This window comes from Trachurus trachurus (genome assembly GCF_905171665.1).
Source record: "Trachurus trachurus genome assembly, chromosome: 4".
Lineage (NCBI taxonomy): Eukaryota > Metazoa > Chordata > Actinopteri > Carangiformes > Carangidae > Trachurus > Trachurus trachurus.
Genome location: NC_139898.1, coordinates 24,386,847 through 24,411,726, shown reverse-complemented (window position 1 = coordinate 24,411,726; position 24,880 = coordinate 24,386,847). Strand labels below are relative to the sequence as shown.

The window sequence follows — 24,880 nt, the reverse complement described above, 5'->3', positions numbered from 1 at the left end:
TTTTTTAAGAAACACGGGCCAAGTGCGACAATACCATCTTCTCGTTCAGACCCTCCACACATCAAGGGCTCAGGTGTACCGGAGGAAGTATCGGTGGTGGTCAACAACGTCCTGGAGCTTCACTGTGAGGCCACAGGTATCCCCGCACCCTCTCTGACCTGGCTGAAGGACGGACGCCCTCTCCCGCAGACCGACAGTCTGCGCCTCCTCCGGGGAGGAGAGACGCTCCGTGTGGCTTCAGCACAGGTCCGTGACCAGGAATCATTGAAGTGAAATCCCTCTTCCCATCATCATTTCTCCATAAACCGACGAAAAAAACCTATGATAACTGCAGCTCTTATCCTTTTTTCTTTCACACTTGTTCATAGTTGGAGGACACAGGCAGATACAGCTGCTTAGCCAACAGTCCAGCAGGAGACGATGACAAGGAGTTCCAGGTTCGAGTGCATGGTAGGTAACACAGATTTGTATATACACAGTGTGTTTCTTTATTGTTTTTTACATATATAGAGAGAGAGACATACTCATACATACTACATACATATAGATTCATACTCTACATAGTTGTATTTCCTCTATTATTCTTTATCAAAGAAAAAGAAAAAAATAAGATATTTAATTTTTAGTTCAAATTTGTCCTGGTTATTATATACATGTGCTCACATCTTTATCTGTTTGGTTTTCCCGTCACAGTCCCCCCTAACATTGCTGGGGAGAGTACACCTCAGAATATATCAGTGCTGCAGAACAGACAGGTGACTCTCGAGTGCAAATCTGACGCCGTTCCACCTCCAACTCTGACCTGGTTAAAAAACGGCCAACCGCTGCAGGTAAGAAATATAAAGGACATAAAACACACAACTATCCATAAAATGTGTGTAATATGTATTTCTCCTGAGGTTTATTCACAGATAACTTGTTTTTTTAAATCTCTCTGTAGGCCTCTGCCCGAGTGCGGATTCTGTCTGCTGGCCGCTACTTGCAGATCAACGTGGCTGAGCTCAGCGACAGAGCTCAGTATACCTGTGTGGCCAGTAACATTGCTGGCAAGACCACACGGCAGTTTAACCTGGCTGTCAATGGTACAGTTACAGCTTTTCTATGTATATACTGTACATACTGAATATTTTGAGTTATACCCTTTCTAATGGTAGTACTGAAGAAGAGGATTTGTCTTTTTACAATTCCTTCCTTAAATATTGTGCTGATAACAAATAACAAATGACAAATAAGGCATTATGCAATTGTAAGTAAGTATTCAGTCTACATGTGTTAGTTGTGCATATATTGATTTATTTTTTTGTTTTTTTTTTACTTTGTTACAACATTGTCTGATTATTCTGTTTTATGTTTTGTTGTTTGTTTGTTTTAACTTTTTTCTCACACATGTTTGGTAGTTGTTGTTTTTTATGTTATAAAATCTTCAAAAAATGCAAAAAAAAAAAAAAAAAAAAAAAGGTACAAATAAATGTAATCCATATATCTGTCAACCTGTCAACTGTTCCCTCAGTGGCTCCAACTATCAAGGACGGCCCACAGACGGTGTCAGTCCACATTGACCAGCCGGCAGTGCTCGAGTGTATTGTAAGTGGAGTCCCAGCTCCTCGTGTCACCTGGAGGAAACATGGTGTAATATTGGCAGGAAACAACCCCAGGTAAAGACAAATGCCCCACAGTACTGATGTTATCACCGACTGTATCCTCAAACACTATTACTATCATTATGATACAACTGTTACATTTGTTTGAATGAATGTGTACAGGTACACGTTTGCAGAGGATGGGTCTTTACACATCCACTCTGCTCATGTGACTGACACGGGACGCTACTTGTGCATGGCAACAAACCAGGCCGGGACGCAACGCAAGAGAGTAGATCTGCAGGTTTACGGTGGGTAATAAATAAAACTTCATCTCCATCAACCACAAATACAGGCTCTCAGTAATATTATGATCCCTGCTTCTCTTCTTTCAGTGCCTCCTTCTATTGCCGACGGTCGCACCAATGTAACGGTCACAGTCAACGTTCAGACCACCCTGTCCTGCGACGCCTCCGGCATTCCCAAACCATCTGTCAGCTGGAAGAAAAACGGTCGAGCCATGAATACTGACCAGAACCAGAATATGTACAGGTTGATCCAGGTTTTCTCCCTCTCTGTTTCCTAATTCAAGATCTTAAAAAAAAAACTAATCTCAAGGCTTCACAGAAAGAAACAAATCTCAAAATTTAGAATTCTTTTATGGGTAAACCAAATAAAATGTTCAGTGCAGTAACTCTCAAATGCTGACTTCACCCGTTTTCCATTGTTTCCAGATTACTATCATCAGGCTCCCTGGTGGTTATAGCTCCCACAGTGGAGGACACAGCAGTGTATGAGTGTGTGGTCTCTAATGAGGCAGGGCAAAACTCCAGATCCATCAACCTCACCGTCCACGGTCAGTAACACAGCATTATTTAACAGCTTCAACATTAGAAATGTTTTTTATCTTGCACATTTATTTCCACATCTAAAAAGTGTGTCAATCAATGAGAAAAAAACACATAATTTTAATGCCCTGCTCTCACCACTCTCCTCTCTTCTCCCACACAGTTCCTCCATCAATAGCAGATGAGCCCACTGAGTTAACTGTAACCAGACTCTCCCCGGTGGTCATCGCCTGCACTGCATCTGGTGTCCCTGAGCCCACGATCCACTGGACCAAGGACGGCATGAAGATTCCCAGAGAGGGACAAGGATACAGCATCCTGCCCTCAGGTCAGCATGATGCAGATACTGTACTGTTCAGTGAAGATAATTAAAATGTAGTTGTGGATAAGTTGCCAGTGCAGTTACAATTGTAACTCTGATCTCATTTAAAAGGAGACTAATATTCATGTTTTATAATCAAAATGTTACACAGGCACAAACATTCACAAATGTATGTTTGTATTGGCCTGGCCTGTTTTTTGACACAAAAAAAGACAATATTAGATCCATGTAGAAAACAGTACAGTGTCTTATTGTCCTACGAGTGGGACCTTGGGAAGTAATTATGCTGATGAGGTCTTTGTTATTCTTTCCTCAGGACCGGTGGAAATAACCTCCGCTGAGCTCAGTCATGCTGGACGCTACTCATGCACAGCGAAGAACGCTGCGGGCTCCACCCAACGCCACATACAACTCACAGTGCAGGGTAAGAATAAGTCAGGAAACAGTGCATCAAATTCTGACCTTAATTTATTGATTGTGTTTTTCTTTTGTTTGATGACCACAAGTCTCTACATGGGTATAACATTTAGTGAAATTACTCTTTAAACTTTTTGGCTTATGTTTATTTTATTTTTTTCAGTAGATTGAGATCTGATTGTGTGTATGGCTCCTGAGACTTGGCCAGACACGAAGAGTAAAATAATCACTTACTGTATGTGCTGTGTCTGACAAGGTTCCTGCTTTTGTTCCTAATGGAGCTGTGGTGACAGATGTCCAAAAATCTTGGACAAAATAACCAAAGCTGGAAATTTGCCAGCACCTGACAGAAAAAAGAGTCTGTTAGTTCAGCAAAAGCACCATAATATAACAGTGTGCCTCTAGTCATCATCACTCCAGATCCTCATTATTCTCATGGGGAAAGGACCTCATTATTTGCCTCAATACTGAACATCATTGAGGATTTTCAGCATAATGAGACTAAATAAAGTGTGAAAGCTTTTATTTTATTTTTGATGTATGAATTGTATGCCCCTACTGCTGAATAAAATCTGTTCTCATTTTATGTTCTTTGTATATATATTTCCCATCTGCCTCCTCAGAGCTTCCAGTGATCCAGTCCCACCCACCTGCCTTGGATGTCATCCTCAATAACCCCATCACTCTGCCCTGCAGGGCCACAGGCTCGCCCAGGCCCACCATCACCTGGCAGAAGGAGGGCATCAACATACCCACCACAGGTACAGTAAATCACCGTGTCCGTGTGGGGTGATGATCAAACTCTCAGCAGTGAGTCATAACATTATGCCTTTTGCTTTATGCTAGGTGGAAGTTTCACTGTGCTGCCCAATGGGAGTCTGCAGATCTCCAAGGCTTCGGTTTCAGACTCTGGTACATACATATGTGTGGCTCAAAACCCAGCCGGCACTGCACTGGGGAAGACCAAACTCAAAGTACAAGGTACAAAGGTCACAAGTTTTGCATCAACACTGATTCATCCTCTTGCTAATATTGCCCTGTACTGACTGCATGTGTGATATCTCTGCCTGCGCTGTGTCCTGCAGTGCCTCCTGTGATCAGCTCAGAGACTCAGAAGTACCTGGCACCCGTGGACTCCTCCGTGACGCTGCAGTGCCAGGCCGACGGCTCCCCTCCTCCCTCCGTCTCATGGCATAAAGACGGGCAGCCGCTGAGCGAATCTGTGCGACAGCGGGTTCTCAGTTCAGGCTCCCTGCAGATCGCCTTCATCCAACCCAGTGACACTGGACGATACACATGTACAGCTGCCAACGCAGCGGGAACTGTCAGCCTCGAGATGAGCCTCACTGTACAGAGTAGGTTGTGGTCATTTCACTGTTACAGTATTTGTATATTTCTTATCTTGATTTAAAAACCACAATGAGGATGTTCCTGCTGCTTTACCAATGCCTTTTTTTTCTCCATGTTTTGGTCTCCAGCACTTTCTTGTTTTTTGCCATATTAGAAAAAGAAGAGTTCCCGCACACATGGCCAACTTGCAGAATTTATTATGCAACGTTTCGGTACTAGACCTTTTTCAATCAAATGTTGATTGCTGATGATTTGCTTGAAAAAGGTCTAGTACCGAAACGTTGCATAATAAATTCTGCAAGTTGGCCATGTGTGCGGGAACTCTTCTTTTTCTAATTTGGACTTGATTGTCGCCCTCCGACGCACCTGCCTGAGAAATAGATGTGCGAAGATTTTTGCTTTTTCTGCTTTTTTTGTTTTTTGCCATAAAGTGATCCAGCTAATTTGCCACAATCAGACCAACTGACTCTGAATATAAAATGTAGTAGTGCACAGGGGTCACCAATATTTATATACAGTATATTGTAATATAAGTAGAAATGAAAATTGCACCCCTTACCCTTGCAGTTCCTCCATCCATCCGTGGTGGAGAGCAGGAGGTGGCAGTGGTGGAGAGCAGCCAGGCCCAGCTGGTGTGTGTGGCAGAGGGGGTTCCTCATCCCAGCCTGTCCTGGGAGAAGGATGGTAGTCCTATCAGTGAAAGCACAGGGGAGTACACTATCCTGCCCTCTGGAGAGCTGGTTATAGACATTGTTCAGGTAAGAATTATGTTTAGAAAATAAAAAGCAGCAAGTTATTTATTTGCACTAGCTTTTGGGAATGCTAACAATACATTTTTAACACATACTAAGCCGATATCTTGTGTCTCTACTTGGCACCAGCCTGATGACGCCGGTAGGTACACCTGTGTTGCCACTAATGAGGTGGGGCAGGACAGTCGGACAGTGACCCTGGCTGTTCATACCCACCCTGTCTTCACTGAGCTGCCCACTGATGTGGCTCTCAACAAGGGAGAACGCCTTCTGCTGGCCTGTGGAGTCAGTGGCATCCCACCACCCAGGATCACATGGGCCCTCAACAACAACATCATCCCAGGTGAGGAAACGTCTCCACATATCACACCACAAAATCTTTTTTTTATGTAGCTTTGTGTCATACATAAATAGATAAAATTGACATTTTAACTATGTTTTCTCATAATGTCGTTCTCTGAATGCTGTAGTTCATTATGATCATATGAACGGTCGAAGTGAGCTGGTGATAGAGAGAGTGAGTAAAGAAGACTCTGGCACTTACACCTGTGTGGCAGAAAACAATGTGGGAACCATCAAATCACTGGGCTTTGTGTATGTTAAAGGTAAAAACAACGCAATGTCATGTTATTTCAACTGTTTAGCTCACACGTTAGGTCAAGGCAGATGTGTATGAACCTTTTTTCTGTTCCAGAGCCTCCAATTATTGATGGAGATATTCATGCTAATCGGATCGAACCTCTTGGTGGCAACGCCATCCTGAACTGTGAGGTCCGCGGTGACCCCCTGCCCACCATCCAGTGGAGCAAAAGTGGAATAAACATCCAGATCAGCAACCGAATACGTCAGCTGGACAACGGCTCTCTGGCCATTTATGGCACAGTGGTAGGAAAACATGACGAGAATGAGCCTGTTCATAATACTCTAATATAATCATAATTTTTCCTTTGTTATAACAATGAACTATGTTTATTTTTTATGATTTGTTTACAGAGTGAAGATGCAGGCAACTACATGTGTGTGGCAACAAACGATGCTGGGGTGGTGGAAAGGAGTGTCACTCTTACTTTGCAAAGTAAGTGTCTGTCTTCCTCTGTATCGGTCCTATTTAATATCTGGTTTTTCTACATGAACAGAATGTGAATCTAATCTCATCTGATTTAATGTTGCTATTTAAAAGGACATAGTGTGACATAATCAGGGGATATTTTCTCCAGTTATCTGGCATAATAATTACATGGTAACATGGCACCACCCGTCTTCTTCCAGGTGCACCCACCATCATCGTGGAGCCAGTGGAGACAGTGGTGGACGCTGGCACCACAGTTGTGCTCAACTGCCAGGCAGAGGGCGAGCCCACACCCATGATAGAGTGGTCTCGCCTGGGGCGCCCGCTGCTCGGCATCAGCCGCTTCTCCACCCTGTCCAATGGCACCCTCAGGATCAGCAGCGCCCAGAAGGAGGACACCTCTGAATACGAATGTGTGGCAAGAAACCTCCTTGGATCTGTACTGGTCCGGGTTGCTCTGACTGTACGAGGTGAGCTCTACATTATGCGTCTTTTTGATTGCACCTTATTTTTGAGTCAGTTTCCATTTTGGATGATAACAAGTGTAGTTCAAACCAACTAAGAATTTTTGAGAGTTTGTCGGTTAAAATCTCAGTCAGAGATCTCAAATTTACTCATCTTCTTTATATTTATCTTTTTAATCCTTCAAGGAAAAAAAGCAAAAGGAAATAAATCAAACAGCCCAAATGACCAGATGGAAATTTGTATCTCGTGTTAATGTGTTTTTCAGTACATGGGGGCTACTCAGAGTGGGCAGAGTGGGGTCCTTGCAGTGTGTCCTGCGGTGCTGGGGCACAGAAGAGAGTGAGGCGGTGTAATAATCCACTACCGGCCAATGGAGGACGCCACTGTGCAGGATTGGACACGGAAACGCGCAGTTGTCAGGGAAAACCCTGTCCAGGTGAGGATGATTTTAAGACTGAGAGGTGGAGGACTCATGTCACAGCATGTTCTTCCAGACTGTGAGACGATAGAGAATCTGTAACCTGTGTCCTTCTGCAGTGGATGGTAGTTGGTCGGAGTGGTCTCTGTGGGAGGAGTGTTCTCGTACCTGCGGTCAGGGCAACAGAACCAGGATACGGACCTGCAGTAACCCCGCCGCTCAGCATGGAGGCCGGCCGTGTGAGGGGAAGGCAGTGGAAGTCATCATGTGCAGTGTCAGACCTTGTCCAGGTGAGCAAACAAAATTGTATCCGTTTCAACTCATCTGTTGTATCTTTAAAGACTCACAAAAATGTAAACTACCTGTAATAGATTGCATACCAACCAGAATCAAGCTTTATAAATACAATGCAATAACTAAGCCTCCATATGTATGCTCCTGCAGTGGCAGGTAACTGGGGGTCTTGGCTACCATGGAGCCCATGCAGTGAGACTTGTGGTAAGGGTATGCAGTCCAGAATCAGGCTATGCAACAACCCTCCTCCAGCCTTTGACGGGCCACAGTGCGAGGGCACAGACACCCAAACACAAGTGTGCAAGGAGAGGCCTTGTCCTGGTAAGGATTGTGTTTTATTCTAAAATCACATTGAAGCAGATTTTAGTTCATATGTCTGTTCCTCAGCAGATTTAAGTGTCACCGCTTAAATAACGGTTCAGATATTAAGGTCTAGATGACTGATCCTCTTGTATCTTCTTTTTGTTTGTTCTCCAGTGGATGGGAAGTGGTCATCCTGGGTGAGCTGGGGAGCCTGCAGTGTTTCCTGTGGAGGAGGGACCAGACAGAGGACACGTCTTTGCGCGAACCCTGCCCCTCAGCACGGCGGCAGGCAGTGTGAGGGCAACGACGTGCACATTGACTTCTGTAACAGCGAGCCATGCCCCAGTGAGTCAGCTATTACTTGGCTTTAGATTTTACAAATGCATGACAGGAAAAACATTTTTCTATATCTGTACTATTTGTAAAAAAATGTCCACTTAAATTGATACCTACCTAACATTTGGCTTCTCTCTTTTCCTTTCTGTTCTACTGCCTGTCAGTCAGTGGTAACTGGGGTCCATGGAGCAGCTGGGGCAGCTGTAGCAAGACATGTAACGGGGGTCAGATGAGACGCTACAGGACCTGTGACAACCCCAGACCTGCTAATGGAGGGAGAGCGTGTGCAGGTGCAGATACACAGATACAGAGATGCAGCACAGCAAACTGCCCTGGTGAGTAATCTTGTTTGTAACTGTGATGAAGTCAATGAGGCTCAGGGTGTAGATGCTCGTAGAAATGTTTAAAAAGCTCCTAAAGTGAAACAAGAAATGTCTCTAAGTGCACTCTAAATCAGTAGAACAAACCTGTTTTTGCATTTCATGTTGTATTCCTTAACTGTTTGGGTGAGAAAAATGGCAACAATTCAATTACTGTATTCATGAAAAGCTCAGTAATACAAACTGTGTTCACAATTTAAAGGGATAGTTCAACATTTTTGGCAAATTGGCCCATTGCCATAATCCCTATAGTTTTCGTAGTAGGTTCACCTTTAATTGTCGGTGCAAGCTATTTTTAGAACGGCGGAGCAGAGCCGCAAGCTGCTCAGAGCTACGCTACGGAGGCTAATGGGATTTCTTGGTTTCCCTCATCAAACTCATCAAATACACAATCCAACAACTCCAAAACGCTCTGCTGGACAAGTTGTGACCTGCACATTCACCATGCTATGAAATAATCCCAAATCCCATTAGTCTCCGTAGCGTAGCTCTGAGCAGCTCACGGCTCTGCTCCGCCGTTCTAAAAATAGCTTGCAGCGACAATTAAAGGTAACAAACCCGCTCTTAAAACTATAGGGATTATGGCAACGGGTCAATTTGCCAAAAAGTTAAACTATCCCTTTAATGCACTACTCAATGTGTGGTTAACTAACTTGACATCATTGCAGTTGATGGTAACTGGGGTCCATGGCAGCCGTGGGGGGAGTGCTCTGCTTCCTGTGGAGGTGGAGAAAGAACACGTGTCCGACTCTGTAACAGCCCGTCTTCAAGTAACGGTGGCCGGCCATGCCCAGGAGACTCCTCACAGCTCTCCAGGTGTAACACTCAGGCCTGCCCAGGTAAGATGTCTATTCAAAAAATAATCTAAGTGTGTGTGTGGCTCTGTGCACACTTGACACATATTAATACCATCTCACTTTGTCAGGCGGACCCCAGAAGGCACGAGGCACCATCATAGGCAACATTAATGACATCGAATTTGGCATCGCTGTCCTCAATGGCACCATCACAGACAGCAAGTCTGGTGGCAGAACCATCAAAGCCACTATTTCTAACATACCGAGGGCATTAGGTAAGTTTTCTTGAACAATTTCTGCTTCTACTACTACTACTACTACGTTCTATAAAATCCTTCAATGAGTGAAATGTCCCCTTCTCCTGCCTTTTTATTCAAGGCCCTGCAATGAGGAAGCTCATCTCCATCCTCAATCCTATTTACTGGACCACAGCACAAGAAGTAGGAGAGGCTGTAAATGGCTACACGCTAACAGGAGGGGTCTTCAGGCGAGACACGCAGGTGGAGTTCGCTACAGGTAAAAATTAACAGGCTCATTTCTGTCTATGCTTCCTATATTCAGTGTTGGTCCAGTCTGATGCCTGTTAGTTGCTTAGGAAATTGTGAAGTCTTTTTGTACACTCACTGCCTGATATTTAGCGTTAAGGCTGAAGTATGACGCACACTTTCTGGATGTTAACAGGTGAAATCCTGAGGATGACCCACATTGCCCGAGGCCTGGACTCAGATGGAGCGTTGTTATTGGACATTGTAGTAAATGGACATATTTTACAGTTGCCCTCACATGCTGACATTAGCATCAAGGTACAGAAATAAGCAATATGAGATTAAATTTTTATCTAATTCCAGTATTGAGCCAGTGCTATAATCCAGTACTGTGTCGGTTCATTGCAGGACTACACAGAGGACTACATCCAGACGGGTCCAGGGCAGCTCTACGCTCAGTCAACTCGCATGTTCAGCATCGACAGGCAGAGCGTTCCCTACTCTTGGAACCACACCATCTCCTACGACCCGTCCAAGGGCAAGATGCCCTACCTGGTAGAGATGCTGCAGGCCACAGCCATCAGCTCTCATTACCACCCCCTGGAGGAGGTGTTGGAGTTCAGCATCCAAGCCAGTATCGCCAAGGGTGAGGATACAGTTCTCTGTGGGAATAATATTTCAACTGTGGGTGATAGGGGGATTCAACTGGGCTAAGAAATTACTGTCTGTGATTTTGCTTTTGTTAGTCATACAGTTATTCTGTCTTATTTATCTTTTAAATGTAATTATAATAACATGTTCACTTGATTCCAGGTGACCGCAGTAACCAGTGTCCACAGGGCTTCACTTTGGTGTCTGCTGGGCCCTACTGTGCAGGTAGGGTCTTTTCAAACATACTATGCTGTTCCTATTCAAAATTTATTTATTTTTACTTCTGTTCTGATTATTGCAAAATTGTTTTTTACGTATTATGTGCTGCAGATGAAAATGAGTGTGAAGTTGGGAACCCCTGCTCTCATGCGTGCCACAATGCAATGGGCACCTACTACTGCTCCTGTCCCTGGGGCCTCACCATCTCAGCTGATGGCAGGACCTGTCAGGGTACACAGCAAACACACACACGCACTCAATACTGGACCTGGATCAAATGAAAGGATAATTATAACAGCAATAGGTGGTTGATTGATTGATTAATTAACGTGCCGCTCTCCTCTCTCTCAGACATCGATGAGTGTTCTCTGGGTGGGAACGTGTGCCATGACGGGCAGGACTGTGAGAACACTATTGGTTCTTACAGGTGTGTCATGCGTTGTGGGCGTGGTTTCAGGAGAACAGCCGATGGTCTCAGCTGCACAGGTACATCAACACGCTTTTTTATTAACTAAGCATGTTTTAAAATGTATTTATTCAAGTTTCTTAAAGCTGACTTACAACATGTTCCCTGTTGCTCAGATGTGAACGAGTGCCAGGAGTCCAATCCATGCAATCAACACTGTCTCAACACCATTGGTAGTTATCGCTGTGCCTGCGAGCCAGGATTTCAACTCAGGAACCGACGCTGTATAGGTGGGAATTCCTTACCTGTAATTTTCAACATTAATGTTAAATTTGGGAAAACAAGTGTGCATTGTAACTGAGTGGTCCTTAGATTTTACTCTAAGCTGCAACCTGCCCTCTTCACCGAAAACCTTCTTTCAATAAATTATTTAATAATATTGTTGGATCTTTTGATTATACCTCTTTTATCTCTTTTCACCTCAGATATAAACGAGTGCAGACAGAGGGTTTGTCGTTCAGATCAGCAGTGCAAAAACACACGGGGTGGTTACACCTGTATCGACCTGTGTCCGAATGGTATGACCAAAGGTGCTAACGGGACATGTGTAGGTGAGTGCCCAGTGAGAAAGATTCATCTGATGAACAACTATAAAAGTGTACAAACTGAGAGATGTCAAGATTTTTTAAGCTGAGCTACAGTACTAAAGCTGGATTCATAGTCAAGTTTTGGTCTGTGTTGCAGACATCGATGAGTGCAGAGACGGCACACATCAGTGCAGATACAACCAGATCTGCGAGAATACGAGAGGCAGCTACCACTGCACCTGTCCACGTGGCTACAGATCTCAGGGAGTTGGACGGCCGTGTGTTGGTACGTACATCACCTCATTAGGAACAAAAGTTAAACAGAAGACTAATAAAAAATGATATATAGAGGGATTTTCTAGGATAATTGGCAATGCATATGTCACGCATTTTGAAACATTGCTGCCCTGCACTTTCCATCACCTGTCCTGCTTCTCTTTGTGTGTGGGCGACTCACCCCCGCTGAAAATCTAAAATAACTCTGCTCTCATCTGCAGTGTAGTTCAGGCACTATATCCTGCTGTTTGCTTGCTTACACCTTTAAAATGCTGCTATGGATACGTTTTACTAACCCCTAACATTTAATCCAAATAGCTTTTTTTTTTTTTTTACTGCACAGATCAAATGCATGGTGTTAATGCTGTCCGAAGCTCTAGGTTTATTCTAAGTCTGTCAGAGTAAGAGAAAGGGTGAGAGAGCACTACATGAAGGGAAAATAAATATAAATGGTTCCTCCTTTTACACATTGAACATAAAAAGACCAGCACCATCACCTCACAGTTGTCTGTCACTCTCTTTCCTCTCAGTCTTTTCCCGTTCTGATCGTTCAAACAGTTACATTCATGTTTGAATCTGGCTATTTCCTGGTGTTGCTTTGTATTGGCGTTAATTCCCTGTTACCCCTGTGACATCATTAACCCTTGGACGTTGATGTCTGTCTTTGTCAAACACTGTTTTGAGCAGCTGCTATGAACTGGGTTTTGCACCTGATATCACCAACCAATCTGATATCATGTCTTCAGATAAAATGTGAACTAGATCTGAAGTTATTTTCTCCATACCAGTGCTTTTATTTGATATGAGAGGAAATAATATCCGTCTCTCATTCAAATTAAACAAAAAAGATATAGTCTCAATACATTTCTGTCTTAGAGACATGAAAATGTATTGTTGTGCAGTGGGGTAATTAACATATCCCCTTTCTCCCCCCCCCCCTCATCCTCATCTTTCTCCCCTATTTTCATGGCCTGCACCATCTCATTTGTCCTTTTCATATTCCTTCCTGTGGTTCCTTTTTTCCCCTCTGCATTGTTTTTGTACCTTTTTTTTCCTTCCACCCTTCTTTACTATCTCTCTGCCCCCTTTATCTTTTCCTGGTGCTGGTGTTTCTTTGTGCTGGGGGCAGACATAAATGAGTGCGAGCGGCTTCCTCAGCCCTGTGCCCACCAATGCATCAACACGCCTGGCAGCTTCAAGTGCACCTGCCCGCCGGGGCGCCACCTGCTGGGCGACGGCAAGTCCTGCGCTGGCCTGGAGCGTCTGCCCAGCTATGAAAGTCTCTCATACGGCTACCGCACATCTCAGTCCTCTCCTGAGCGCAACTCCTACCAACAGCTGTACCACAACTTGGCCTCTCAGAGCTACCACTCTTACACGGCCGCCACAAGGGGGCGCTACAGGAGCCGTAGCCGCAGAGAGACTCGCACACGTTCCTCTCAGCGAGGCTTCCTGGCTTGTCAGCAAGGGTTTGAGTCCAGGGGTGGCCGCTGTTTAGGTAACTATGGAGGACAGGCAGGGTTGAGATGAGGGAGAGAGCGACACTGTCTCTTTGTGTCACTGCTGATCGAGGATTGTAACATAATTATGGACTGTGCACTTAAAAAAGTTTTTTAATACATCATTTATGTCTGTTTTTTTGTCTGTATCATTCTGTATGTGTGTGTGCAATACCAACAGACATCAATGAATGTGAGGTGAGAGATGCCTGTCAACATGAGTGTATGAACACACCAGGGAGCCACAGGTGTCTCTGTCCTGCTGGTTACCGGCTCATGGCCAATGGCAAAACCTGTCAAGGTGAGGACCAGCCAGATCTGTCATCATCACCATGACCTGTGCTTATTATCCCACAGCAGTGCTTCTGTAATAAGCTGTTTCGTTGTATCTCCAGATGTGGACGAGTGTCTGGAGCAGAACATCCAATGTGGAGCGAACCGAATGTGCTTCAACATGAGGGGAAGTTACCAGTGTATCGACACGCCCTGTCCATCAAACTACCAGAGGGATCCAGCCACAGGGTAGACCTCCACATAAATAGATTTACCATTTAATTGGAGAATAGAATAGAAGTAGGCTACATCTTCAATTTTGTTTTTTTGTTTTTTTGTAGGTTCTGCCTGAAGAACTGTCCACCAAATGACCTGGAGTGTACACTGAGCCCTTATGCTCTGGAGTACAAGCTGCTGTCTCTTCCCTTTGGCATTGCAGCCAATCAGGACCTCATCAGGCTGGTGGCCTACACACAGGACGGAGTGATGCACCCCAGAACCTCCTTCCTGGTGGTGGACGAGGACATAATGTTACCTTTTGCCCTGCGAGACGAGAACCTGAAGGGCGTGCTCTTCACCACACGTGCGCTACGAGAGCCCCACACGTATCGCATGAAGGTCCGAGCCCTCTCCTACAGCGAAGACGGAGGCATCGAGTACCAGACGACCTTCATCGTCTATATCGCCGTCTCTGCCTACCCCTACTGAGAGCACTTTAAACGATGTAAAGAAGAAGGTGCAGTGACGAAGCTCACCCTCCACATGCAGCACCAATGAGAGAGTGATGGTGCGAGTGAGTGGGTGTGGTTGTGGAAAAGAGGCCACATCAGTAAACAGACTGCAGAAAGACTTATTCTGAGTGTGCGAGCACGGCCAGTGAGTGCATACAGCCCTGAAGACATAAGGAAGTAGAATATAAAACAAGCCACTGGAGGTTAACAGGAGGCTTGGATGAAACTGGCTATTAATTGGCTCTAATCTCGGTAAACCTCACTTCAGTCTGTCAGGACTGTTTGTTTAAATATTTGATATTTTTGTCCCATTCAGAGTTATTTATAAGATCGACTAGATTTTGCTCCTCAAAGCCAAAATGTCCGTGACTGGCTCAGGGAGTAGGTTTCAACCCTGCCAAAGAAATCTTTGCCAGTCTCTTATTTACATCTACCTATTATTAACTTATTGGGAAGTGCTTGAACGTGAAAAATGGCCTGGTTCCGACCCTTGTTTTAGCCCTCGTATAATCAGTCACCAAGTGGAGGTGTGACTGGTCAGACATGGTGCTCAACATGGTGAGAGAGAACTTGACTGTCACATATTCTACATCCTCAGGTAGCGGCCTATCATACTTAAAAGTGCATCAGACAGAAACCCATTACATCGTTAGTGTGGCATAATGTTCCATCCAATAGTTGATACCAAGATGTATTTTATTTTTATGGCTTGTACATATGTTTTTTTCTCATAATTGTTTGCATACTGTACTTATTCTATCCATTTTGTAATAAAAAATTAATAAATGAATATACACTGAAATTAAGGGGGAATGCATGTCTGCAGCACTACAGCATAAAACAGCTCTGATCAATAAGCTCATTTTATCAAAGTGACCTAGTTCTTTTTTTCTCTGATTTTCTTGAGTGAAAAAAAAAAAAAAACTCAATGCAAACAAAGAAATATAACCTGAGCACAGGTGCCATTCACATGTTCAATGAAGGGCATGAGTTCAACAACGATGCCAGCGGGGTTGATATGGATGTGAAATGTTCCAAGAATTATGAAGAGCTGAATTGAAAATTATATTTGACATTTACAGTATCAGAGAAAGAAAATTAGCTTTCACTTAGTGGTTTAGTGTTGATAGCCTATAGACAGACAAGTCTGGGATCCTGGAACTTGCCATGACTTGGTCTTTTTTGGCTTTAAACAGCTTGAAGCAAACAAATCAAACACTGTGGTCTTCTAGCTGCAGATAGATTGTGGCTAAACTGTGGGCTAGTGTCCTTTGTGACAAAACTTTGGGTCTTTTTCTTAACATCAATCTGTGCAACATCACATGGCAAAGAAGTTTCCCTACAGTGAAGATTTACTGCATCCTGCTGCATGCATCATCAGCCTTCCTGGGACATTCAGCCCCATCCAACCGATCTGGAAAACTAACCAAAAAATCAGGAAGTGCATGAATTAAGTTATATTTTATGTGTGCCATGATCAATAGACTGTATATAAAAGTGCCATCATGGGAAATCTCCCAACTTGTTTTTCAATGTAGCATATACTGAGTAGTAGCCTATAAAAAGTCGTGAGACGCAAAATGTGTAGTCTTGTAGTAGCTACTGTTAGGTCTATCTCCTTGCACGTGCAGTCAGTAGTAACCTAGCAACAATTAATCTCAGCACTGGGCTCAGTCGCGCCATTTATTAGCAGAGCAGACACTCACAGTGAGAGAAGATGGACGGACAGACAGACGGTCTTTGCATTTTGGACAGAAAGTCAGATTCCCGTTTCCACCACTGGTAACCTGTTACTAAAGGTATGCTAATATTAGCTAACTGGCTGGTGTTTACCATAGACTGGTGTTTACACTACAATAATTTTGTTAGCAACCCATGCTATCATTGAGCTAGCTTGGCTAACAGTTGGCGGTATGTTTTCTCTTTGTTTGTTTGTTTGCTGTCTCTCCTGTAATTATTGTGACTGTGGTAAAAGTTGTTTCTCATAATGTGTTTATTGTATTTGGCCACTTTCAGACTCCTGACCGACGGATGGTTTGAAGTTAGCACAGTGTTGAAGGAAGACCGGAGGCTGTGTTTCAGTTAGCATTAGTGTTGGTCCCAAAGTGCTGTTGTTGGTATGGAGGTGCAACATTTATTAGTGTCAATGATGATCCGCTGCAGACTCCCCAAGGACGATTTAATGTAAGTACATCACAAAACAATATCAAAATGATGGTGTGATTTAGCTGGGATTATTCTGGGCTATGATCTGGCCACAGTACATTTGGTGCTAAAAGGAAAGTTTTATACCTATTATTAACTGTGCTGCTTTGATACCCTGATGCCCCTGATAAGTGTAGTTGTGTAACAGCCTGTGAAATCTTCAAATCAGGTTTTATAAGCTAAAACTACCTTATTTCTAATTAAATAATTTGCTTCAGCTAACGTTTTATCACAACTAACTTGGTGCAATTGGTCCACCAGTACACATATGTAGGCTATACTGTAGGTGCCCAGCCCACTGCCCATCTGTCTCTGTGCTGTAGTTGTCTAAGATCTGCTCTTTGGTGTAAATGCCTTTTACCCTAATATGAGAATGAATAAGAATGACTTTATTAATCCCCAAAGGCAGGAAGTGAAAAGTCAGTATTGTACTTGTTTGTTTTCCTTCATATTAATGTAAAATTTCATCTAAAACGGTATTTGATCAGTGATAAACACAGGCTGTGACTTGTATAATATTCCCCATATGTATGATAAATCTTAAGCAGTTTTAGGAGTGATAAATACAGGCCCTGACTTGTATTCAACATACTACGTCTGTGCATGCAAAACACCATCAAGCATCACGATAGAGTTATGATCAGCATTCATACCTTTTTATTTATTTATTTTTTGTCAAAAAAACACAAACATAAAAAAGGAATATTTGAGTAAGGCAGTTTGTACATCAGTTTGGTATGTTTCCTCGTCTTCTCGCCCTCGGCTAGGGGAGTATTTCTGACTAGAAAAACATGAAGCAGAAGAAGTTCTCCTTTTTGTTCTCATGTAAAACTAGCCATTACTGCATTAGAAAAGGTATCTAACGTTTGGATGCATCATCACTGATGACAGTATTCAAACGTGACAACCCATGTCTGAATACTGACTGCCGATAACTCGTGATTAAAACACAATGCTGAAGATACTGTTGTGTTTTGTAAAAAAAACAACATCCATTGACAAAATCCATGAGTAACTTTAAGTCAGTGTTTGTCTGATTTACCCTCATCACTTTCGTAGCAAGGCTTGAGGTTGCTTATTTAAAAAAGCTACTTTTTAAAATTGTAACACGCCTTGCTTTTGTGTTTACATGTAATGTTAATTGTTATACAGTAACTCCACAACTTTTTTTTTATTCTTCTCTGATATAAAGGGTAACTAAGTCATCAATTAGTTAAGATACATTACCTCCATAAAAGCAAAATAAATCATTTGGCAACAGACATGATCCACCACATTAGGCAGATAGAACTTTCCAGTTTTCTCCTCCTCTTTACTTATATAAAACGTATGGGCTTTAAAAGTGTATGCGGTCATAACAGTATAACTTTCTACTGCAAGATTATACTGTGTATTGAGGATTTGTTTTAAAAATCCAACAGCATGAATTTCAACAGCTTCAATACAAAAATCACAGATTTTTTTCCCCCAGAAGACACACAAAACATGTACAAAAGACAGGTATGAAATGCTCGATAAAACACTCAAAATCTCAAAAATGGGTTCATGCGAACTCTATATGTATTTTCAGAGACCAAAATATTCATTATATCATCTTATCTCTCCTGTAAAGCAAGCATGCTGATTTTGTTGAATCGCTTAGCAGTGTTTTTCATTTTGATTGAGTAGGGGTTTGGCCTTGATGCCAAAAAACAAAACAAAAAAACATTGCTATAAAACAATAACAAAAAGAGGAAAATGTGTAATCCTAGATTATCTTTTCTGTTAAATACCAAAAATTTAAAAAAAAAACCTAGAAAGCATTCTCAGGATGATGTCATTTCCTGAAAGTATAAACAGTACCAACAGAGCCACACGATGCCCTGAACAGAGAGCAGAGGGTGCGTCAGAAAGTCAGACAAAAACAGGATGTGAGAAGCAGTAAAGTAGGATTAATTAGAGTGGTAGTGGAGATGCATCGTGGGTAATAATCCTTAACTGGGGCAGCAGGCGGCATGGAAAGATGGTTGGATGGAGGAATAGATGACACCAGCTCTACCCCTCACCCCTCCTCCCACTCCCCAGGGGGAGGAATGACGACCCCTGTGAGCAAATCCACCACCCTCCATCTGCGACTGTGCTTTTCAGGAGACTCCCACTGCTAAAGCGTTACAGCGAGACGCAATGAGAGGATTTACTGACAGGGATTCTGGCTTTTATTCCATCAGGAAATCTCTGCTGCAGAGAAAACACAGGAGAACGATGCAAAACCAAAGAAGAGAGAGGTTTCCTGAGTGAAGCAAAGCTGAAACCATCTATGTGTTTGTGTAGAGTCAGTGGAGAATAGATTATCAGAAGTGTTGCCCATGTTTGAGAACATATTTTATAGTTTATATGAGTGTTACTGTTTAAAGCAGTGGTTCTCAACCTTTTTGGCATGTAAACAAAGGAACACCCAATTGTTACATGGGCCTTTCTTTTCTTGTTCTGCCCAGTTTAAAGAAAGAGAACAATTTTCGTTGTTTTATCTGAATTATTTTTAAAGGCCTGCAAGTAAAATGATTCAGTCATTCATAAAAAAGTAAATAACGGAACATATCAGATATAGAAAATGAACAGGATTTTGTGTAGTTTTTTCTCTCTCTATCTTGTTAGTGATGTTGTAACCCCATTAAAGTTACACTGCAACTCTTAGGTTGGGAACCACTGGTGTGAAGAATGAGCACACGTTGTGTAGGAATGACATGGAGAGGGAGGACAAACAAAATCAGGGAAGCAGCACAGACACATGGAGTGAGAAGTTATCTGTAGCACCCTGTGAGGAATATGATTTAGTAGGCTGTAATAATAGGCTAAAACAAGAAAACCTATTTTTACTAACTAAACGTGACCCAGATTTAATGTTTTATAAAGTACAGCCTTGAACACAGCAGGATCACATTGAGTTGAAAATAAGTTTTTTTCTTTTAGCCCCTATGCCATCTGTTAGAGTACATAAACAGTACAGTAAAGTGCTCCTCCCTGTTTCTGTCAGTGATGTGGAGGGAACTGATCCTCTGTTCATCGCTTAAACCGTCTTCCTCGCTGTTAGTACCCTGACGATGCTGCCCACTCCTCCGGCTGCCAGAGCCTGGACACACAGGAAGAAAAATATTATCAGACTATATTTTTAGTACTGTGGCAAATACAAAGATCATTTGGCTTCAAACCTGTTATCACTTTTCCATGATGTGTTTGTTTCTAAAGTTTCTAAGAAGTTTCTTTCCCAAATCAATGCAGTTTTATCTAATTGCCAAAAACCATAAAGGGATGCACGGATACAATGGGAATAATTGCCAATCAAATGTTTAATTACAGGGTTTTGGTGTCAATACTTTTAATTGATCAAGCTGAACATGTTTGCCCCAGGTCTGAAAGTGGTAAAAAAAAAGAAAAATCCCTAAGGTGAATGCATCACAGTTATATAATTTCCTAAACTGTTCAGAATAACAACTTTAGACATTTCTCAACCCTAAAAACAACAATGTAGGCTCCAGAACTGATGTCACAACCTAATGTTACTATATATAAAAACAATCATAGGTTCCACAGAGTGGGGTGTGAATGAAAACATTGCACCGATGTTGAATCATAATAATCAGTCGTATCAAACATTTACCTTTTCATGCCACTGCAGTAGGACTGCGCTGCTGTTTTCTGATGGCCTCTCGAAGCCTTTGTATATGTATTTCATCAGCAGGTCCACGCCATTCTTATCAAGAGACTGCACCCCTTTCTCGATGTCGCTGCTCTTAAAGGCGCTGAGCACTTTCAGCACCAAACCCTCGGCACGTTCCTGGTAGAAAGAGGGAGGACAACTGAAAACCAGAGCTGCTACTGTATAATTACTAGCAAGGTTCAACAGATCTCAGATGTAAATAATAAGTGTAAATAGTGTTAATGACAAATTAGAAATTAGTTGACGATTGATTGATGAATACATCTGAACCCACCTTGACATTCTGGTTCTTTGTGTTGATTGGTGGGTTCTTCAGTACTGCATGTAAAGCCTCCATGAGATTTCCTGTGCAGGGGAGGTTAAGGACACAATGTGGTAAAGCAGGGCAGCCCACCCAAAAAACACAGACTGCAACAAATAGCCCAAGTATGATAAATAACACCCATTGTTAGACAATCACAAAACAGTAACTATTACACACTATTAGATTCTGAGTACAGTTCAGTCAGACATTTCTGCTCGCTGTTCAGAATCCAGGTTAGTCACAATGATGACGTTCTCATAAATACGACCTCTCATGTTCATCCTGGCTGTGAGAAGATACCATCTTGGTGCAGCTACTGTATGGTTTAGCAGGGGCTAATAGGAGTTGAGTTAAATGAGGCACAGTAATGGCCCTTTTCATACAGATTTCTCTCTTTACATTGTTACTGAGCTCCAGTGGAGGGGCTAGTAGAAAATATTGTGAATTCTGTAATAAAAACACTATTAACTGAAGAAGATATCTCAATTTATCTCGCTGAAGCTTATTAGTATTTGTAACTGAGCTTTAAAATGCATATTTGTGTAATACTAAGCCTGCTATTCCAATTACACAAGACTGGAGCCAAAATAAACAGGAACCATCACTACATTGACCAATAACTCCTCGAACACAAGTTGATCTATCTTTCAATCTCTCACAATAAAAAACAAATATTTAATATCTACTGCATCTGAGTACAAGGTAACACTGACAAGCTCTGCGCCACATAGGATTATATACATAGTGTATTTATTATTAAATTCTGCTGCAATGAGGTGGGAGGTTACTATCTTATTCAATGAGGAAGTGCAACACTTTCATACCTTATAAGGCCTATACGACTCAGCTGGCTACTCTGTTTGACAGCCACACATGAACACAACACAAGCCTCTCTCTGGGGTACTTGAACCCAACATGATGCAACTGTGTAAATCTGCAACACTCATCTTTCAGAGACACAATACAACTATAGACCCTGTAGATACCAATGAGGGCTGTATAGCACTTTGCAGTTAAAAATACTGTACATCGACAGCCTGGGGTGCCTTGGAGCAGAAATCCCAGGAATGTGACTGTCAGGCAAGTCTGGACAGTGACTGGCCTAGTTGCAAACAGCCAATTCGCTTTCTTTGCAACTAGGCAAAAGCATATATACAGAAAATCTACACACACATCGTAGCCTTTCAAAACAAACACAGACTGGTAAACCGAGGCTGTTTTTACTGTTGTAGATCATTGTATGTCACCGTGCAGGCTGGTTGACCATGTATTGTAAAGGATATTGTCTGATGAGGGAGTCCACCTCTGCCTCGTCGGGTCCCAGCTGGTTTTCTCCTCCGTCCTCCTCGTCCACGAATTTATTCTCGTCGTACTCGTCCACGTCCACTCGTCTGAAGCGGGCGGACACGGTGTTCTTCGACATGTCGGCGGCGGTTTCGGGGTCTTCTCTCTACCACGAAAAAAAGGGGCCTTTGCTGTTACAGTGATTTCCTTTGATACGGCTGTCACAGCAGAGCAGAGGCAGGCAGCTTCCTGACTTCCTCCCCTTCCCTTCCCTCGGTGTCGTGTGGGTTACCGTGCACCGTGCACACGCTATCGCCGCCCAGTGCCGAGCATTTGGAATTGCAGCTGTTTGCATTGTAACTCCCATTTTTTGCCGCTAGAGGGGAGTCAAACCCAATAAATAAGACTGGCTCAATTTGTTTCATAACTATCTCGAGTCAATTTTACCCATCTAAGAATTTTTATCAAAAAAAAATCTGTGAGAATTTCTATGCTTAAAGAAATTTGGTTCAAATACAATTTCTGAAAAGTAATCTACACATCACAATCTAAATCGGTGCCTTCTCCACACTAATAGGTATTATATTCCTGTTACCCCCTCCCCCATCTCTGGTGCTTAAAACACAATAGTTCTAATGTTTATGAATATGTTTTTCATCCTATACCTTAATTACCTACAAGGTCCAAAACAACATCATTTTATTTTGTTTTTGCGCATCTCACAGTTATGGCTGATTATATTCTTGGTCATTTTTTGTTGTATTTTATTATTATTATTATTATTATTATCACGAATAAAACAATTTTACCCTTCAAGAACAAAAAGAAAATCCATAAACCAGGTATTTTATGTACTTAAAGCAGAAGTAAGCGATCCGGTCGTTTTGGCTAATGCTGCGTTCCAGGTAGGCTTTTGAAACCGTAAATTACAGCTTCAAGTCACAACTTACGACTTTGTAGCGTTTCAGGCAACCCACTCGTGTTTTTCCGACCTGTTTTACCTGTGAAAGTGCACTATAACGGCCACTCGTAACTTCCGACCCGTGAAGTCGTACCAGATCGAACTGGTACGACTTCACAGGTCGGAAAAACACGAGTTACGAGTCTCCTTGAACGCACCATAACAGTCCTCGTCCCTATGTCACCACATTCACGGCGTTCCTTGGCTGCACACACAGCCCTGCATGCCGTTCTCTCTCCTCATTGGATAAAAACTGTAGGATACGATAAATGTTTTCTCCTCGGCTCAAAGCAGAGCAGAGGGACTGAGAGACCCGTGTTTCGGTCCAAACACTCTATGTAAGTGATTGCTGTCGGAAGATATAACTATTTAAGACTTATATTAACACAAATATATCACTTACTTCTGCTTTAATTTATACTTTTATCGATTTTTAAAGCCCAGCATTTTAGCATGGTAAACATAAAAATACATCTAGGTATAATTAAAATGTAGATCCTTGAGATGTAAATCTATAAAAAAGAATAATCCAGTTCCTTAATTTTACCTGCATATAAAACATTGACATTGTCTTTTTGTAATGGCTTTATTGTTAACTGGACAGTGAGAACACGTATTGTTTTGTTATTGCTTTATTTGATGAAAGAAGCATGCACAGTCTCAGATCGAGACGTTTAATTTAAAAAAAACACATGTACAGGAAAAATATTAAATGTACAGTATATGTGCAACACAGACAAACACAGTTAAGATATTCAATTGACAAATTAGTTCAACATTATAAATAGAAACAATTACTAGCGGGATCCAGGAAGCTTGACTTTACAAGTGAGTGTTAATGACACTTGACACAGATTGATGCAAGGATTCTGTTACAGACTAAACAATACACACACTCACATGCACACAGGGTCAGATGGTTGCATTGGCATTTAGTCAGATAGGACCCAATGCAACTACTTCAGTGTGTGAGTGCTGAGTCACACTGTCTGCCGACCACTACAGTGTTGTGGTGAAAGTATTTATTTTACTGGGTCTGTAATGGGATAGTGATCCCACAGACCACCACGTAAGCTCTATGATGTCAAGGTTTTCCTGCGTCAAACTACATTTTTCTCTTTACAAGAAGCATCACATAACTTTCCATGTCGCTAATTCACACACTCATCGTTATTTGAATCAGACAGACTATTTGGAGTGACCACAACTAGACACATATCCTTGTCAAACTACCCGACACATGTTTGAAAGTTTTGGCCCCCTTCCTGACTTTTTGTCCCAAAACGTATATGAGCTCACGTTGTTGTCATGGGTAACGGGAACAGTTGATTTGTGTAGGTCCTCCTGACCAATACAAGCTTGTCCAAAACACACAAGCTTTTTCTGGGAAGTCACGAAAACGGGACACACCTACTACTCTGCTGCCTTTTTTTTTGTGAGGATTGGAATTTTTAATTTGCTATCTACCCTTTCAAGACTGCTGACCCTTTCACTGAGGAAGAGCTATGATAACAGTTGATGTATTTCCCACTGGAGACCTCCCATCTCGATACACTTGCACATCCTCTCTCACACACAATCATATCTGCCATATCTGATTCAGGGAGAACTGTTTGTATGAGAAAGTATTGCTCACCGCAGTGGACACATACGAAGGCTATAAGAATAGTAGGATTGTATGATTGTGAAACACAATCTCCTGTTCCACTCACTACTCACACACTGCTCTTCTGCAAACACAGACACTTATGCATAAAAATATCCATCCATCACACATTTCTCTTTACTTCCACTCCCTCACAAAAACACACATGCCCCCACACACACACACACACACAGCGTTGCGTGCATTGGTCATGAATGTCTTCATTGCGGGATTTGTGGAGTGCCCCAACCCGTCTGTGCTATGTGAATGACTCAGCACATCAAAAGGCAAGAATACAGGCACATACATGAGCTTCACGTGAATG

General features: G+C 42.5%; 2 protein-coding genes across 3 annotated transcripts in view; one reads left to right on the top strand and one right to left on the bottom strand.

The window, feature by feature from the left end:
• Positions 1 to 15,155, top strand: part of hmcn1 (hemicentin 1) — a gene marked incomplete at its 5' end in the record, with an annotated part of 85,377 nt that extends 70,222 nt beyond the window's left edge. The window contains 39 exons of the mRNA XM_083970616.1: positions 50 to 246; positions 369 to 450; positions 694 to 830; positions 941 to 1,082; positions 1,511 to 1,655; positions 1,764 to 1,891; positions 1,976 to 2,132; positions 2,315 to 2,436; positions 2,592 to 2,756; positions 3,067 to 3,174; positions 3,791 to 3,928; positions 4,014 to 4,148; positions 4,253 to 4,522; positions 5,085 to 5,275; positions 5,399 to 5,612; positions 5,740 to 5,874; positions 5,964 to 6,154; positions 6,263 to 6,344; positions 6,539 to 6,808; positions 7,069 to 7,239; positions 7,341 to 7,511; positions 7,666 to 7,836; positions 7,993 to 8,163; positions 8,319 to 8,489; positions 9,203 to 9,373; positions 9,460 to 9,606; positions 9,710 to 9,847; positions 10,013 to 10,134; positions 10,225 to 10,462; positions 10,630 to 10,692; positions 10,798 to 10,917; positions 11,038 to 11,172; positions 11,269 to 11,382; positions 11,578 to 11,703; positions 11,837 to 11,965; positions 13,085 to 13,453; positions 13,636 to 13,755; positions 13,850 to 13,976; positions 14,069 to 15,155. Coding sequence (XP_083826742.1) covers positions 50 to 246; positions 369 to 450; positions 694 to 830; positions 941 to 1,082; positions 1,511 to 1,655; positions 1,764 to 1,891; positions 1,976 to 2,132; positions 2,315 to 2,436; positions 2,592 to 2,756; positions 3,067 to 3,174; positions 3,791 to 3,928; positions 4,014 to 4,148; positions 4,253 to 4,522; positions 5,085 to 5,275; positions 5,399 to 5,612; positions 5,740 to 5,874; positions 5,964 to 6,154; positions 6,263 to 6,344; positions 6,539 to 6,808; positions 7,069 to 7,239; positions 7,341 to 7,511; positions 7,666 to 7,836; positions 7,993 to 8,163; positions 8,319 to 8,489; positions 9,203 to 9,373; positions 9,460 to 9,606; positions 9,710 to 9,847; positions 10,013 to 10,134; positions 10,225 to 10,462; positions 10,630 to 10,692; positions 10,798 to 10,917; positions 11,038 to 11,172; positions 11,269 to 11,382; positions 11,578 to 11,703; positions 11,837 to 11,965; positions 13,085 to 13,453; positions 13,636 to 13,755; positions 13,850 to 13,976; positions 14,069 to 14,435 — 6,350 coding nt within the window. The 3' untranslated portion in view covers positions 14,436 to 15,155. The remainder of the gene's footprint in view (positions 1 to 49; positions 247 to 368; positions 451 to 693; positions 831 to 940; positions 1,083 to 1,510; positions 1,656 to 1,763; positions 1,892 to 1,975; positions 2,133 to 2,314; positions 2,437 to 2,591; positions 2,757 to 3,066; positions 3,175 to 3,790; positions 3,929 to 4,013; positions 4,149 to 4,252; positions 4,523 to 5,084; positions 5,276 to 5,398; positions 5,613 to 5,739; positions 5,875 to 5,963; positions 6,155 to 6,262; positions 6,345 to 6,538; positions 6,809 to 7,068; positions 7,240 to 7,340; positions 7,512 to 7,665; positions 7,837 to 7,992; positions 8,164 to 8,318; positions 8,490 to 9,202; positions 9,374 to 9,459; positions 9,607 to 9,709; positions 9,848 to 10,012; positions 10,135 to 10,224; positions 10,463 to 10,629; positions 10,693 to 10,797; positions 10,918 to 11,037; positions 11,173 to 11,268; positions 11,383 to 11,577; positions 11,704 to 11,836; positions 11,966 to 13,084; positions 13,454 to 13,635; positions 13,756 to 13,849; positions 13,977 to 14,068) is intronic.
• A 2,208-nt stretch (positions 15,156 to 17,363) lies between these two features.
• arpc5b (actin related protein 2/3 complex, subunit 5B) lies at positions 17,364 to 22,204 on the bottom strand. 2 transcript variants are annotated; one of them, XM_083970190.1, is made up of 4 exons: positions 21,949 to 22,204; positions 20,635 to 20,707; positions 20,301 to 20,477; positions 17,364 to 19,772 (listed from the first exon to the last, which is right to left on the bottom strand). In XM_083970190.1, the coding sequence occupies exons 1-4, from the start codon at positions 22,086 to 22,088 to the stop codon at positions 19,710 to 19,712; spliced, it is 453 nt and encodes a 150-aa protein (XP_083826316.1). In that variant the 5' UTR covers positions 22,089 to 22,204; the 3' UTR covers positions 17,364 to 19,709. The 2 variants fall into 2 exon arrangements, with proteins under 2 accessions (XP_083826316.1, XP_083826315.1); XM_083970189.1 differs by having other exon boundaries at positions 17,364 to 18,880.
• Positions 22,205 to 24,880: the final 2,676 nt, after the last annotated feature.

Bases quoted from the DNA above. Each gene is read 5' to 3' on its own strand.
- arpc5b (XM_083970189.1), bottom strand. From the start codon at position 22,088: ATGTCGAAGAACACCGTGTCCGCCCGCTTCAGACGAGTGGACGTGGAC. The intron at 20,708-21,948 runs ATATCCTTTACA...CCTCCCCTGCAC, and splicing joins GTGGACTCCCTCATCAGACA to AGGAAATCTCATGGAGGCTT. The intron at 18,881-20,300 runs GTAAATGTTTGA...TTTTCTCTGCAG, and splicing joins TACTGCAGTGGCATGAAAAG to CAGAGATTTCCTGATGGAAT.